The sequence below is a fragment of the Belonocnema kinseyi genome, chromosome 3 (genome assembly GCF_010883055.1).
Source record: "Belonocnema kinseyi isolate 2016_QV_RU_SX_M_011 chromosome 3, B_treatae_v1, whole genome shotgun sequence".
In the NCBI taxonomy this organism is placed as follows: Eukaryota; Metazoa; Arthropoda; class Insecta; order Hymenoptera; family Cynipidae; genus Belonocnema; species Belonocnema kinseyi.
The window spans coordinates 132699214-132710980 of NC_046659.1; the positions used below are offsets into that span (position 1 = coordinate 132699214).

General features: G+C 24.6%; 1 protein-coding gene across 1 annotated transcript in view; it reads right to left on the reverse strand.

Moving 5' to 3' along the window:
- LOC117170033 (protein unc-13 homolog D-like) overlaps positions 1–11459 on the reverse strand; it is an 87435-nt gene extending 75976 nt beyond the window's left edge. The window contains exon 1 of the mRNA XM_033356551.1: positions 11359–11459. Within this exon, the coding sequence (XP_033212442.1) occupies positions 11359–11459 (101 nt within the window). The remainder of the gene's footprint in view (positions 1–11358) is intronic.
- Positions 11460–11767: the final 308 nt, after the last annotated feature.

Sequence of the window (11767 nt, forward strand, 5' to 3'; positions counted from 1 at the left end):
TTTCTTTAAAAAAAATAAAGTTTCAAGTAAAAGTATGATACTTCATATTTTTAATAAAACGGATCATAATTTTAAATAAAAAAATTAATTATTCCAAAAAATAAGAATTTTCTATAGAATACTACAATCCTTACCAAAGAAAAATAATTTGGAACCAAAAAGTTTTATTTTAAACAAACAATGATTTAATTTTTACTAAAAATTCAAGAATTTTTTTTTAATGAAAAATAATTTGAAAAATTCCGATGAGGATTAAGAAAAGTTTCTCAATAATTTTTTGAAAACTTTTTAAAATTATCAAAAAGATTTTGAACTTATATTTCGAAATCTTTATATGTTCTCCTTTCCTTGAAGAGGCTTTTGCAATATTTTCAATTATTAAATTATTTCCAAATCCCTTCAAACTTTCTAATTCTTCTAAATACCATTTAAAGCGCATTAACAATTTATTATCATGTATTTTCTAATTCCGCAAAAATAAAACCAAAATCTCTAAAATCTTTCGAATCTTTTTTTTTATTTTGAAATTTTTCCGGGAAGCTTCAGAAATTTTTTACATTATCTTGAAAAAATTGCAAAATCCTGGAAAATCTTCCAATTTTATTTCGAGATTTAGTAAATTAACGGGCCAAATTGGGACCTAGTCAGGTTGCCTAACGGCCAATTAGGCACCAATTAGGCATCAATTTGGCGCTCCAATCAATATCAATTATGCCTTATTAATTTAAAAAAAGAGTGTTCTAATAATATTATAATAATCAGTCATTTTTCATGTCCTGAACTTATAAATTTCATTTTAATACACAATAAAATGTCTATTATATTCAGCACAATTATTGTTATTTTAAATTCAAACAATTTTCGAAATTTCAAAAATTAAAAGTAATTGAAAAAATAATATTTCATTATTTTATTTGAAATCAATAAAATATATTTAAGAATATTGTCATTTTGTAATTTATTGAATTTTACAATTTTGGAATTTTCCAATTCGGATATTTTACAATTTAGAAAATTTTCTGAAGCGTATTTTATTCTTCGGGAATTTTCCAATTCCGTAATATTATAAACAGTCCTAAATTTTATTATTCAGGAATTTTTAATTTTTGGAATTTTATAATTTAAGAATTGTATTATTCGGACATTTTTCATTATGGTATTTTTATTTTTCGGCAGTTTTACTATTCATGATTTTTAATATGCGGAAATTTTCCAATTCGGTATTTTTTTTCGGTAATTTTATTATTCGATAATTTTACAGTGTCGGGAATTTTATTTTTCAGGATTTTTTAGTCGTCTCAAATTAATTTTATGACATTATTTGAAAAGATTTTAAAAGATTTACAAAAAATTGTAAAAAAAAAAATCTAAAATTTAAGATAAAATTAAAAAAGGTTTTTAAAAATAGAAAAAATTTCCTACACTGTCGTAAAAGAGCTAAGATTAGAAAATTAAAACAAAACATCGCTTGAATTCAAGAAATATTTAGTAGAATTAAAGAGATTCAAAGTAAAAATTTAGAAAATTATAAAGTAATTTTTGTAAATTATGAATAATATTTTAAAATGTTGAGAAAAATTCGATTCAGTTGAAAAAATTTTCAGGAATCTAAGACGTTTTAAATAGATTAGAAATATTTTAAAAGTGGAAAACATTTTCGAAACTTTATTAAATATTTCTTGAGTTCTTCCCAACTTTTAAGAGTCCTGAACATCTTTTAAAAAGACCTGATTTTTTCCTAATAATTTGTAAAATCCTATAAAATGCCAAATAAAATTTTAAATCTAGATTATTTTTTGACACGGCTGAAATATTCTAAACACTTTTTTCAAATTTTCTCAAGAACCTTCTGAAAATTATTTTTATATAAAAAAAAACGAAAATACTTATTTTCTTGTTCTCAATACTCAGAAGTAAATTTCAACATCGAATTATTATAACGAACCAAAAAGTTGCATTTTTATTTTAAAAAGAGAATGAAATTTCATCTGAAACTAATACAGTACGAATTTTTAACCAAAAAGGATGACTTTTCAATAAAATTGTTGAATTCTCTACGAAATAGTTGTACTTTTATCAACAAGAAAAAAGATGAAATTTCTTTTAAAGCAGAATTTTTAATTACAAAAAATAAGTTGGGTTTTTGTCCAAAAAAGATTCTAATTAACTGTGAAAGGACAAACATTGAATTTTTTAATAAACAAATAAGATTGAAATAAAAAAAAAAATTTAAAGTAGTTAAATTGTCATTCAAAGAAGTTCTTAGTTCACTTTTTAACATCAAAATAAGAATAGTAAACAATTTGCAACCAAAGTGGATGTATTTTTAAAAAATTATTAAATTTCCAAATAAACAATTAAATGTATAGCTAAGAGGATAATCTTCAGAAGAAAGTTGCGAATTTTGAAAATTCCTAACAGAAAATATTTCATTTTTTAAGTCTTTACTTGTTCTATTTTGAAATTTTATTGCTAAGTTACTCAGATTCGAGATTCTTCAATTCAAAATAAGATTGTTCAATGGTAAACCATTTGAATTCGAAATGATACAATTGGAACTCCTTTCTAATAAAATTGTTCGTTTAAAAAAATTTTCATCTGAAATTTTTCAATTTGGAACGTTTTTAATTAGAAATATTACAGCTTTAATTCCCTTGAATTTCAAATGATCAAATTTTCAAAATTATATTCGGAAAATATTTCATTTTTAAAGGGCTGAACTTGTCCTATGTTCGAAATTTTCTAAAAATTTGAAATCATTGAAATTTGCGATTCTTATATCTAAAATAAAACTGTTTCATTTTATAAGCTTTACATTAGAAATTATACTATTTCAATTCTTTTCTAAAAAGTTATCCAATTTCCAAAAATTAATCTTAAAGTGTACAACTTAAAATGTTTTCAAGTAGAAATAATACCATTTAGAAAACTTGTTTTTCAACGCTTTTCCCTAAGAGGATTATTTAATGCTATTATTTATTAAGTAATGTGAGGTAATTGAATTTTGAGTTTAAACTCTTAAAAGCTTTTAAAAATTTTGTGGTAATAATATACATTAAAAATTCTTTGCAATATTTCGAAACACTCTTAATTGTTTAAAATCTTCTTTAGTTCCATGAAACTTTTTAAAGCTCTATAAAATTCCTTAAAGTTCTTTTCATACACTAAAATCTTCTAAATGCTTTAAAATTTCAATTAGATACTAAAATAAATTGAAGATTACTTGAAGTATTATAAAGCATCTCAGAATATTTCAGAATTCTTTAAAATATTTTGAAATCGCTAACAATTCTTTTTAAGAAATGATTAAAATATATTAAAAATTATTCTTAATCTTTTGAAATACCCTTAATTATTTGAATTACTTTTGAATTTTTTAAAATCCCTTGCAAATTTTTAAAGCTCTTTTAAAATTCCTCAGAATGGTTTATATCATAATATTTTCAAAATCCTTCGAAATTAATATAAAAAACTTAAATAAATTTAAGATTTCTCAGAATCTTGTAAAACACCAGTGAATAATTAAGTAATTTTTACGTTTTTTGAATCCCTAACCATTTTTCAAAGTTATTGAAAATTTTTTGGAACTGTTTAAAATACCCTAAAATATTTTTAAAAAAAAGTAAATCGCTTCAAATGATTAAAAATGGTTGAAAATTCTTTGGAATCTTCAAAACCACATTTTGTTGTTTAAAATCTTTTGAAATGTCTTGACACTTTTTCAAGCTGTTCAAGATTCCTTAGCATTTTTTTATATCCTAAAATCTTCAAAATGCTTTTAAACTTTAATTTAATATTAAACTAATTGAAAAATGCTTGGAATCTTGTAAAAAATCCTAAAATATTCCAGAATTCTTTGGAGTCTTTCGGAATTTCTAACAATTTTTCAAAATTTTTGAAAATTTGTTGAAATCTTTTAAAATATCTGAATATATTTTAAAAAACGCAAATCCCTTAAAATGATTCTAATATATAAAAAATTATTTTTAATCTTTCAAAATACCCTTAATCATTTAGATTACTTTGAAATCTCTTGAAATCCCTTGCAAATTCCTCAGAATGTATTTATACCCCAAAATCATTAACATCCTTTGAAACTACAATTAAAGAACTGAAATAAATTTAAGATTTCGTTGAATTTTGAAAAACAGTCGAAAATATTCCAGAATTCTTTTGCTTTTCTGGAAACCCTGATATTTTTTCAAAGTTCTTAAATTATTTTAAATATCCTAAAACGTCAAGGATTCAAAATATTGAGCATTCTAAAATAATTCAGAATTCCTTTAAATCTTTCGAAATCCCTAATAATTTTTTTAAATTCTTGAAAATTTTTGCAATTATTTAAAACACCCTCAAATACTAAAGAAATATAAATTTCTTTAAATGATTAAAATATATTAAAGATTATTTTTAATCTTTTGAAATTCGTTGCACATTTTTAAAGGTTTTAAAAATTCCTCAGAATGCTTTTCTACCTTACAATCTCCAAAATCCTTCAAAATTACAATTCAAAGACTGAAATAAATGCAAGATTTCTTGCAATCTTGTAAGAAACCCTGAAATATTTCAGAATTTTTTAGCTTTTCTTAAGTCTCTGACAATTTTTCAAAGTTCTTGGAAATTACTTGGAATTCTTTAAAATACACTAAAATGTTTAAAATTGTTTTAAATCCCTTCAAATCATATAATGGATTAGAAATTCTTTAGGTTCTTTTATAATATTCTTGGTAATTTAAAATCCTTTAAAATCTCTTGAAACTCTTTAAAACTTTTGAAAGCTCTTAATAATTCTTAAAGATTTTTACATCTTATTGAAAATTTCTTAGCATTATTTAAAATACCCTAAAATAAAATAAAATAAATCGCATCAAAATGATTGATATATATTAAAAAAAAATTTAATCTTTTAAAGCACCCTTAATTGTTTAAAATCTCTTTAAATTACTTGGAAGTTTTTAAAGATCTTTAAAACTCTTTAGAGTTTTTTATACCCTAAAATCTTTGAAATGTTTAAAAATTTGAAATCCCTGACAAACTTTTAAAGCTCTTAGAAATCCCTCTACATTTTTTTATACCCTAAAATCTTCAAACACCTGAAAAATCCCAATTAAAAAACTGAAATAAATTTTAGATTTCTTGGAATATTGTAAAATACCCTCAAATATTTCTCAAGCGTTTAGCTATTTTTGAATCCTTAACAATTTTTCAGATTCCTGGAAAATATCTTTGAATTATTTAAAATACCCTAAAATATTTAAAATCGTTTGAAAGGATTTCAAACGATAGAATAGATAAAAAATCGTTCGAAAATTCCATGAAATTATTTTAATTAGCCTAAAGTATTTACAATCTTTTGAAATTCCTTGAAACTTTTTAAAGCCCTTAAAAATACCTCACAGGTTTTCAAAATTCCCAAAAATATTTAAAATTCTGCGCAATATTTTTATTCGTGAAAGTCGTTATAGTAGCTTCATCTTTAAAAAAGTGGCCCTGTCGATATTTTTTTCATTTAAATACAAATTTTTCCCAGATAAAAATTAAATGGGACGACTGAAAAATCCCGAAAAATAAAATTCCCGACTTAGAAAATTCCTGAATAATCAAATTCGCGAATAATAAAATTTCCGAAAAATAAAAATACCGATTTGGAAAATTCCCAAATAATAAAATTACCGGAAAATAAAAATACCGAATTGGGAAATTGCTGAAAAATAAAATTCGCCAATAATGAAATTGCCAAAAAATAAAAGAACCGAATTGGAAAATTCCAGAATAATAAACTTCTCGAATAATAAAATTTCAGAATTATAAAATTCCCGGATTCGAATATTCCCGAAAAATAAAATTCACGAAAGTTTATAATATTACCGAATTGGAAAATTCCCGAATATTAAAGTTCCCGACGGTTTATAATGTTACCGAATTGCAAAATTCCCGAATAATAAAATTCCCGACAGAAAATTTGCCGATTTATAAAATATCCGAATTGTAAGATTCCCGAATTTCAACAATTAGAATTTTTTATAAATATATTTTATTGATTACAAATACAACAATAAGATATTACTTTCAAAAATTATTTTTAACATTAAAAATTTCGAAGCTTATTTTTTTGAAATTTTTGCGAAAGCTTTTTGTATTTTTTTTATTCGAAAATATTATGCAGATTTCAAAAACAGCGTAAAAATGTAAGCAATAATTTTTTCTCTCTAAGAAGAATTAAATTTTGTATTACCTACCAAATTTGTAAAAACGTGCACTTGGAAGAAAAAAAATTATCCCTAAATTTTCTCTGTACCTTCCAAAGCTTTTCAAATGAAAACTCGATATATAAGCTTCGAAATTTTAAATGTTAAAAATAATTTTTGCAACTAATGTCTTATTGTTGTATTTGTAATAAATGAAATATATTTAGAAAAAATTCTAATTGTTAAAATTCGGGAATTTTCCAATTCGGATATTTTATAAATCGGTAATTTTCTGTCGCGAATTTTATTATTCGGGAATTTTCCAATTCGGTAATATTAAAAACTGTCAGGAATTTTAATATTCGGGAATTTTCAAATTCGGTAATATTATAAACTGTCGAGAATTCTATTATTCGGGAATTTTGCAATTCGGGAATTTTATAATTCTGAAATTTTACTATTCGAAAATTTTATTATTCGAGAATTTTCCAATTCGGTATTTTTATTTTTCGGCAATTTTATTATTCGTGAATTTTATTTTTCAGCAATTTTCCAATTCGGTATTTTTATTTTGCGGTAATTTAATTATTCGTGTATTTTATTATTTGGGAATTTTCCAATTCGGTATTTTTATTTTTCGGCAATTTCATTATTCGCCAATTTGAATAATCGAGAATTTTCTAATTCGGGAATTTTACAGTGTCGGGAATTTTATTTTTCGGGATTTTTCAGTCGTCCCAATTAAATTTGGTACTAGCTTCGTTATGCTATAAATAATTTGTTTGTAATTTGATGTTTGCTAATGAACTTGATACTTATGAATCACTTTATAAGTTCGACAATTACATTAGAAACTATAAATGTCTAAAACTCAACTAGAGGTAATTCACAGGAAAACATCGATTTTCTGGAGGCGATAGAGAAACGCAGGTGGGAATTATTTCCTGATGCTGAATTAGAAATTGCTTCGACGCACGAAATGGTTTTGTCAATAGGAAAGGGAATTAAGCACATTTCAATGGACATTTGATCATTCTGATCATTAAGCAGTTTAGGATCTAAACCAATATCCCTTAATACTAAATTCGTAATTGTTAAACAAATAATTGTAAAAGCTCATAAACAAACTTCGAAAATAGTTTAATCTTCAAGAAAAAAAATAATATTTAATCAATTAAATTTTCACAAAAAAATATATTTTACCAAAATAGACCAATTTAAACAAAAAAATCAACTTATTACCCAGAAAATATAATGTTTCAAGAAGCGAGCCAATTTTAAAGCAACAAAGTGTCGTCATCTCGAAATTCGTTATGACTAGTCAAATATTTTTTGCAAATTTGACTCATCATCTCGAATTTTCAACCAGAATGTTGAATTAATCACTAAAATAGTGAATGTTTAAAAAATTTCTTAACAAAGTAGCTTAACTTTAAGCCGCGTAGTTTTTGAATTTTTAATACAGGTTTTTTACAATTTTTAATACATTTTTTTTAATCCAATTTTTAATACAGTTATATTATCAACCAAAGAGGTAAATTTTCAGCTAAAATGTTGAATTTTCTAATAGAAGGACGAATTTTCAACAAAATCATTTTTTTTCTTCAACTTTCTACATTTTTTGAAATATTTTAATATTTTATCCTAAAATTACCACTATTTAATAAATAATTATTCGAAACGTTTCCGGGAAGCTTGAGAAATTTTTTTATATCTTTAAAAATTGAAAATCAAAAAAATTAAAATCTTTTAGATTTTAAATTGTTTCTAAAATCTTCTAAATGTATATAGACATCATTTGAAATAATTTAAATTTTTCTCATCAACCTTGAAAAATATTTTAAAGTCACAGAAATGTTGAAAAAGTCTTTGTAATGTTTTTCGACTATAGAAAACTTATATCCTTACCCAGAACCAGCAAATTTTTAACTAAAAAATTTATTTTAAACTAACAAAGATGTATTTTTACTTAAAAAGATGAATATTCTAGCATATTATAAACAAGATAGAATTATTTAAAAATTAAAAAATTGTTATGAAATCATTTAAAATTTTAAAAATTGACAGAAAGTCTCTCCGATTTTTTTTGTTGGCATTTTTAATATGAAATTATATTTTAAGTTCCAAAACTTTTCAAATCTTCTTATTCTTCTAAATGTCATTTAAAGTGCCTTAAATCTTTAGTAACTTTTTTTTTTAAATTAAAAAAAAAATCTTTCAAATCTTTTCTTTTTTAATTTTAACAATTCTTTCAATTGAATAACTTATGATTTGAAAGTTTTATGGGAAGCTTGAGACATTTTCTATAGTAGTTTGAAAAATTCTTAAATCATAAAAAATATTCAACCTTTATTTTAAAATTTTTGAAAATCAACATTAAAAAAAGGAAAATCTTTTTAAAATTTAGATTATTGTTGAGATTAGCACTAATTTTCTTAGCTTCTGTTAAAACAATTAATATTTCCTAAATTTTTTGAAAAATCTTTCAAAATTAAAAAATTACCTACAATTTTTTGAATTAAAAAAAATGTTAATCCTTAAAAATCTGCATTTACAAAATTGGAATCTTTTCAAATTTTAAATCATTTTTGAAATTTTCTTGATGTCTCTCAATATCATTCGAAATAATTCTACCTTTTTTAACATTTTGGGTATAAGGTTTCAAAATTCAAGAAATGGTGAAAAAGTCTTCCAGATGGTTTTTCAACATTTTATTGAATCTTCTGAAATGTTTTAAAATATTTTTAAATTTATTTAAAACATTAATTTCTAATATGAAAATTGATTTCAAATTTAACATGGAGTATTTTAACCATTTTTTTTCAAACCCTTCGACATTTAAAATTATATTTAGTCTTTTCAATACCTTTTTAATTTTTGTCAAAATTCTTCCAAACCGTTTAAACTGCCTTAGTTTTTTATATTTTTTCAATTGTCTCATTTATAAAAATATAGAATGATTTTATATTTCCCTTGGAATTAAGAATAGTACTCCATAGTGGGAGTCAAATTCTCGATTAAAAATATTTTAGGATGTCTTCTAAAAATAAAAACAATTTTTTTGTGTTTTCCAGGTTAACAAGAATTTTTTCAGTTTATCAAAATAACGAAATGAAAAGATGCAGACATTAAATTTTATTTTATATATTAAATAGTTAACAACAAAATAAAAAACAATATAACTATTTAGATTTAAAATTATTAAAAATTAAAAAACTTTTAATTGATAAATTTATCGAACTTTGGACAATGTAAAATAAAAAATACGTTTCTGAACTGGAAGATGAACTTGTTTAATGTTTCACATTTTGAATGAGTAGAATAAAACTAGTTTTTTTACTTTACATATTTTTCTGCAGGCAAAAAGGAGGTAGTTTTAAATTAAAAAAAAAACCTTTTATTTAAAGATAACTTTTTTTTAAGAATACATATTATCTGTTTGTGCACTCAACTACTTAAATATAAAATTCAAATATTTGGTCAAAAGTTTAATAATTCATTTCACCATTTAAGAATCTGACCGAAAGTTAACTTTTTGTTTAAGAATTCTTCTTATCATTGAAAAAATTTAACTATTTTGTTGCAAATTTATTATTATTTTATCATTATTTTATGGTTTGAGCGTTAACTGTTATATTCATTTTTAAGAATTTATTTGTTGTTGTTATTAAAAAATGAACCAATATTCGGTTTACATTTGAACTGTTCTGTAAAAAATACATTGTTCTTTTTTTGATAATTTATCATTTCTTAAATTCATAATTTATTATTTTATATAATAGTTCCTATGCTCAACAAAAAGTTTGTATTAATATTAATAAAATATTTTAATTAAAAAATTCTACAATACAATAAAAAAAAACTCGCTCTTGTTTTGTTTCAGTATAGTAAATAAAAAATGAAATTGTTATCTTATAAACTTAGAAGATTTTTGGCAACATTTGTCTTTCCAACCAATTGGGTCATAAATGTTCAAGCAATAAGAAAACGAGTTTAGGATTATGGTAAACGATCGGATAGCCAAAAATCCATGTCAGGTGTCGTAAAATGCAGGAATGTAGAAAATGGATTGTAAACAGTGATTTAAGCGTCTTACAATTTATTCCATGCTGATGCGCAACTATCAGGCGATCAAATTGACACACATGTTTTCTAGACGTATTTTCCCTCCCAGGAAAATATATTGGAAATCCATTCTGTTTCTTTTCTTATACTTTTCTATATTGGACTTCACTTTTTTTGCAATGAAACCTCCGCGGAGAAGAAAATTGATGTAGATAGCATCCAGCCATCGTTTTACTTTCATGTACTTACCTCCAGTTTAGTTATAGCTTTCGAATTTATATCGAAAAATAATAAAGGGAATCTTGTAAGAAGAAAAGGTGGTATTAGTCTTGCTATAGAGAAAGAAAGAATTGAGAAAGAAAAGAATTGTGGGAGAACTTTGGGGCTGTTTAAAGGTTTATTATTTTCATAAGAAATTATCATTTTTTCGAAAATAGAGGTTTTGCGTGAAAAAATCTTTGAAACAATGAAGTAAACGTTGTTTTTGAAAGATTAGAGCAAATTTTGCGTTATCGTTAACGCCCTTCATTTCCCCTCTATTTCTATTTATTACATCCCAGCCCTAGGTTATTGTACTTCTGCCTTTTATTCCTCCTTTCCCCTTTGACTTTCTCTTTCCAGCATCTTTTTATGTTCTCTTTTTCTCTTGTTATACTCCTCCTTCTAAATTTCCCCTTCGCTCCATTTCTTACAAACTCTTTCATTCTCTCTTTACTCTCTCAGCATTCCTCGTTCCTCCAGCCTCTCTTATAAACCACCCTTTCTTCTTTAGTATTCAGCTCACCCTTTACCTCCTCATTGGGCCACCTCAACCTTTCAATTAACGATTCTACTCCCTCCTCTTCTTCATACCTAACCTTCTCCTTCTCCATCTTTTGTTTAAACTCTTTTAATTTATCTACTTTCATCCTCTCTATCATATGCCACATTCGTTCTAGTGACTTCGTCTCTTCCGGTTCTTCTCGCTATTTTTGGAGTTTCTTATATATGCCTCCTTTTCTTCATCCTAAGCCCTCCCCTGTATATAACAGTCAATGAATATAAGTCCCCTCCAATTAAAACCTCTTCTTCCTTCTTTTACTTCATCCACCTTCTTATTACTCACCTGCCTTCCGCTTCTCTCCTCCTTCTATATACACAAACCACCGCTAGTTTACCTTTCCCAATCATAATCCTTCTGACCATTGTTTCGTCCTTTTTCTGCATGTTCCTATGTTTTCTACCTTCTATATTTAATTATGTTCTCACCCGTGACACCATGCCTGCCATCCCTCTCCCTTTAACGTGTTCTTTTCTTGTTTCTTGCATTGTCCACACATAACCTTTCTGTAACAGTCTTTTTATCACGTTTCAGTCCTTCTCATTTGCCCAGGTTTGATTTACCATAATCTCCTCCCACTTTTCTAACTCATCCCAAAATCCTTTATTCTTCTTCTTCAACCCTGTCACATGTCAGAAAGCTATTTTGACGTTTCTGTCACCCTACCTTATTTTTTTTCTTTCTAGACTCTTTT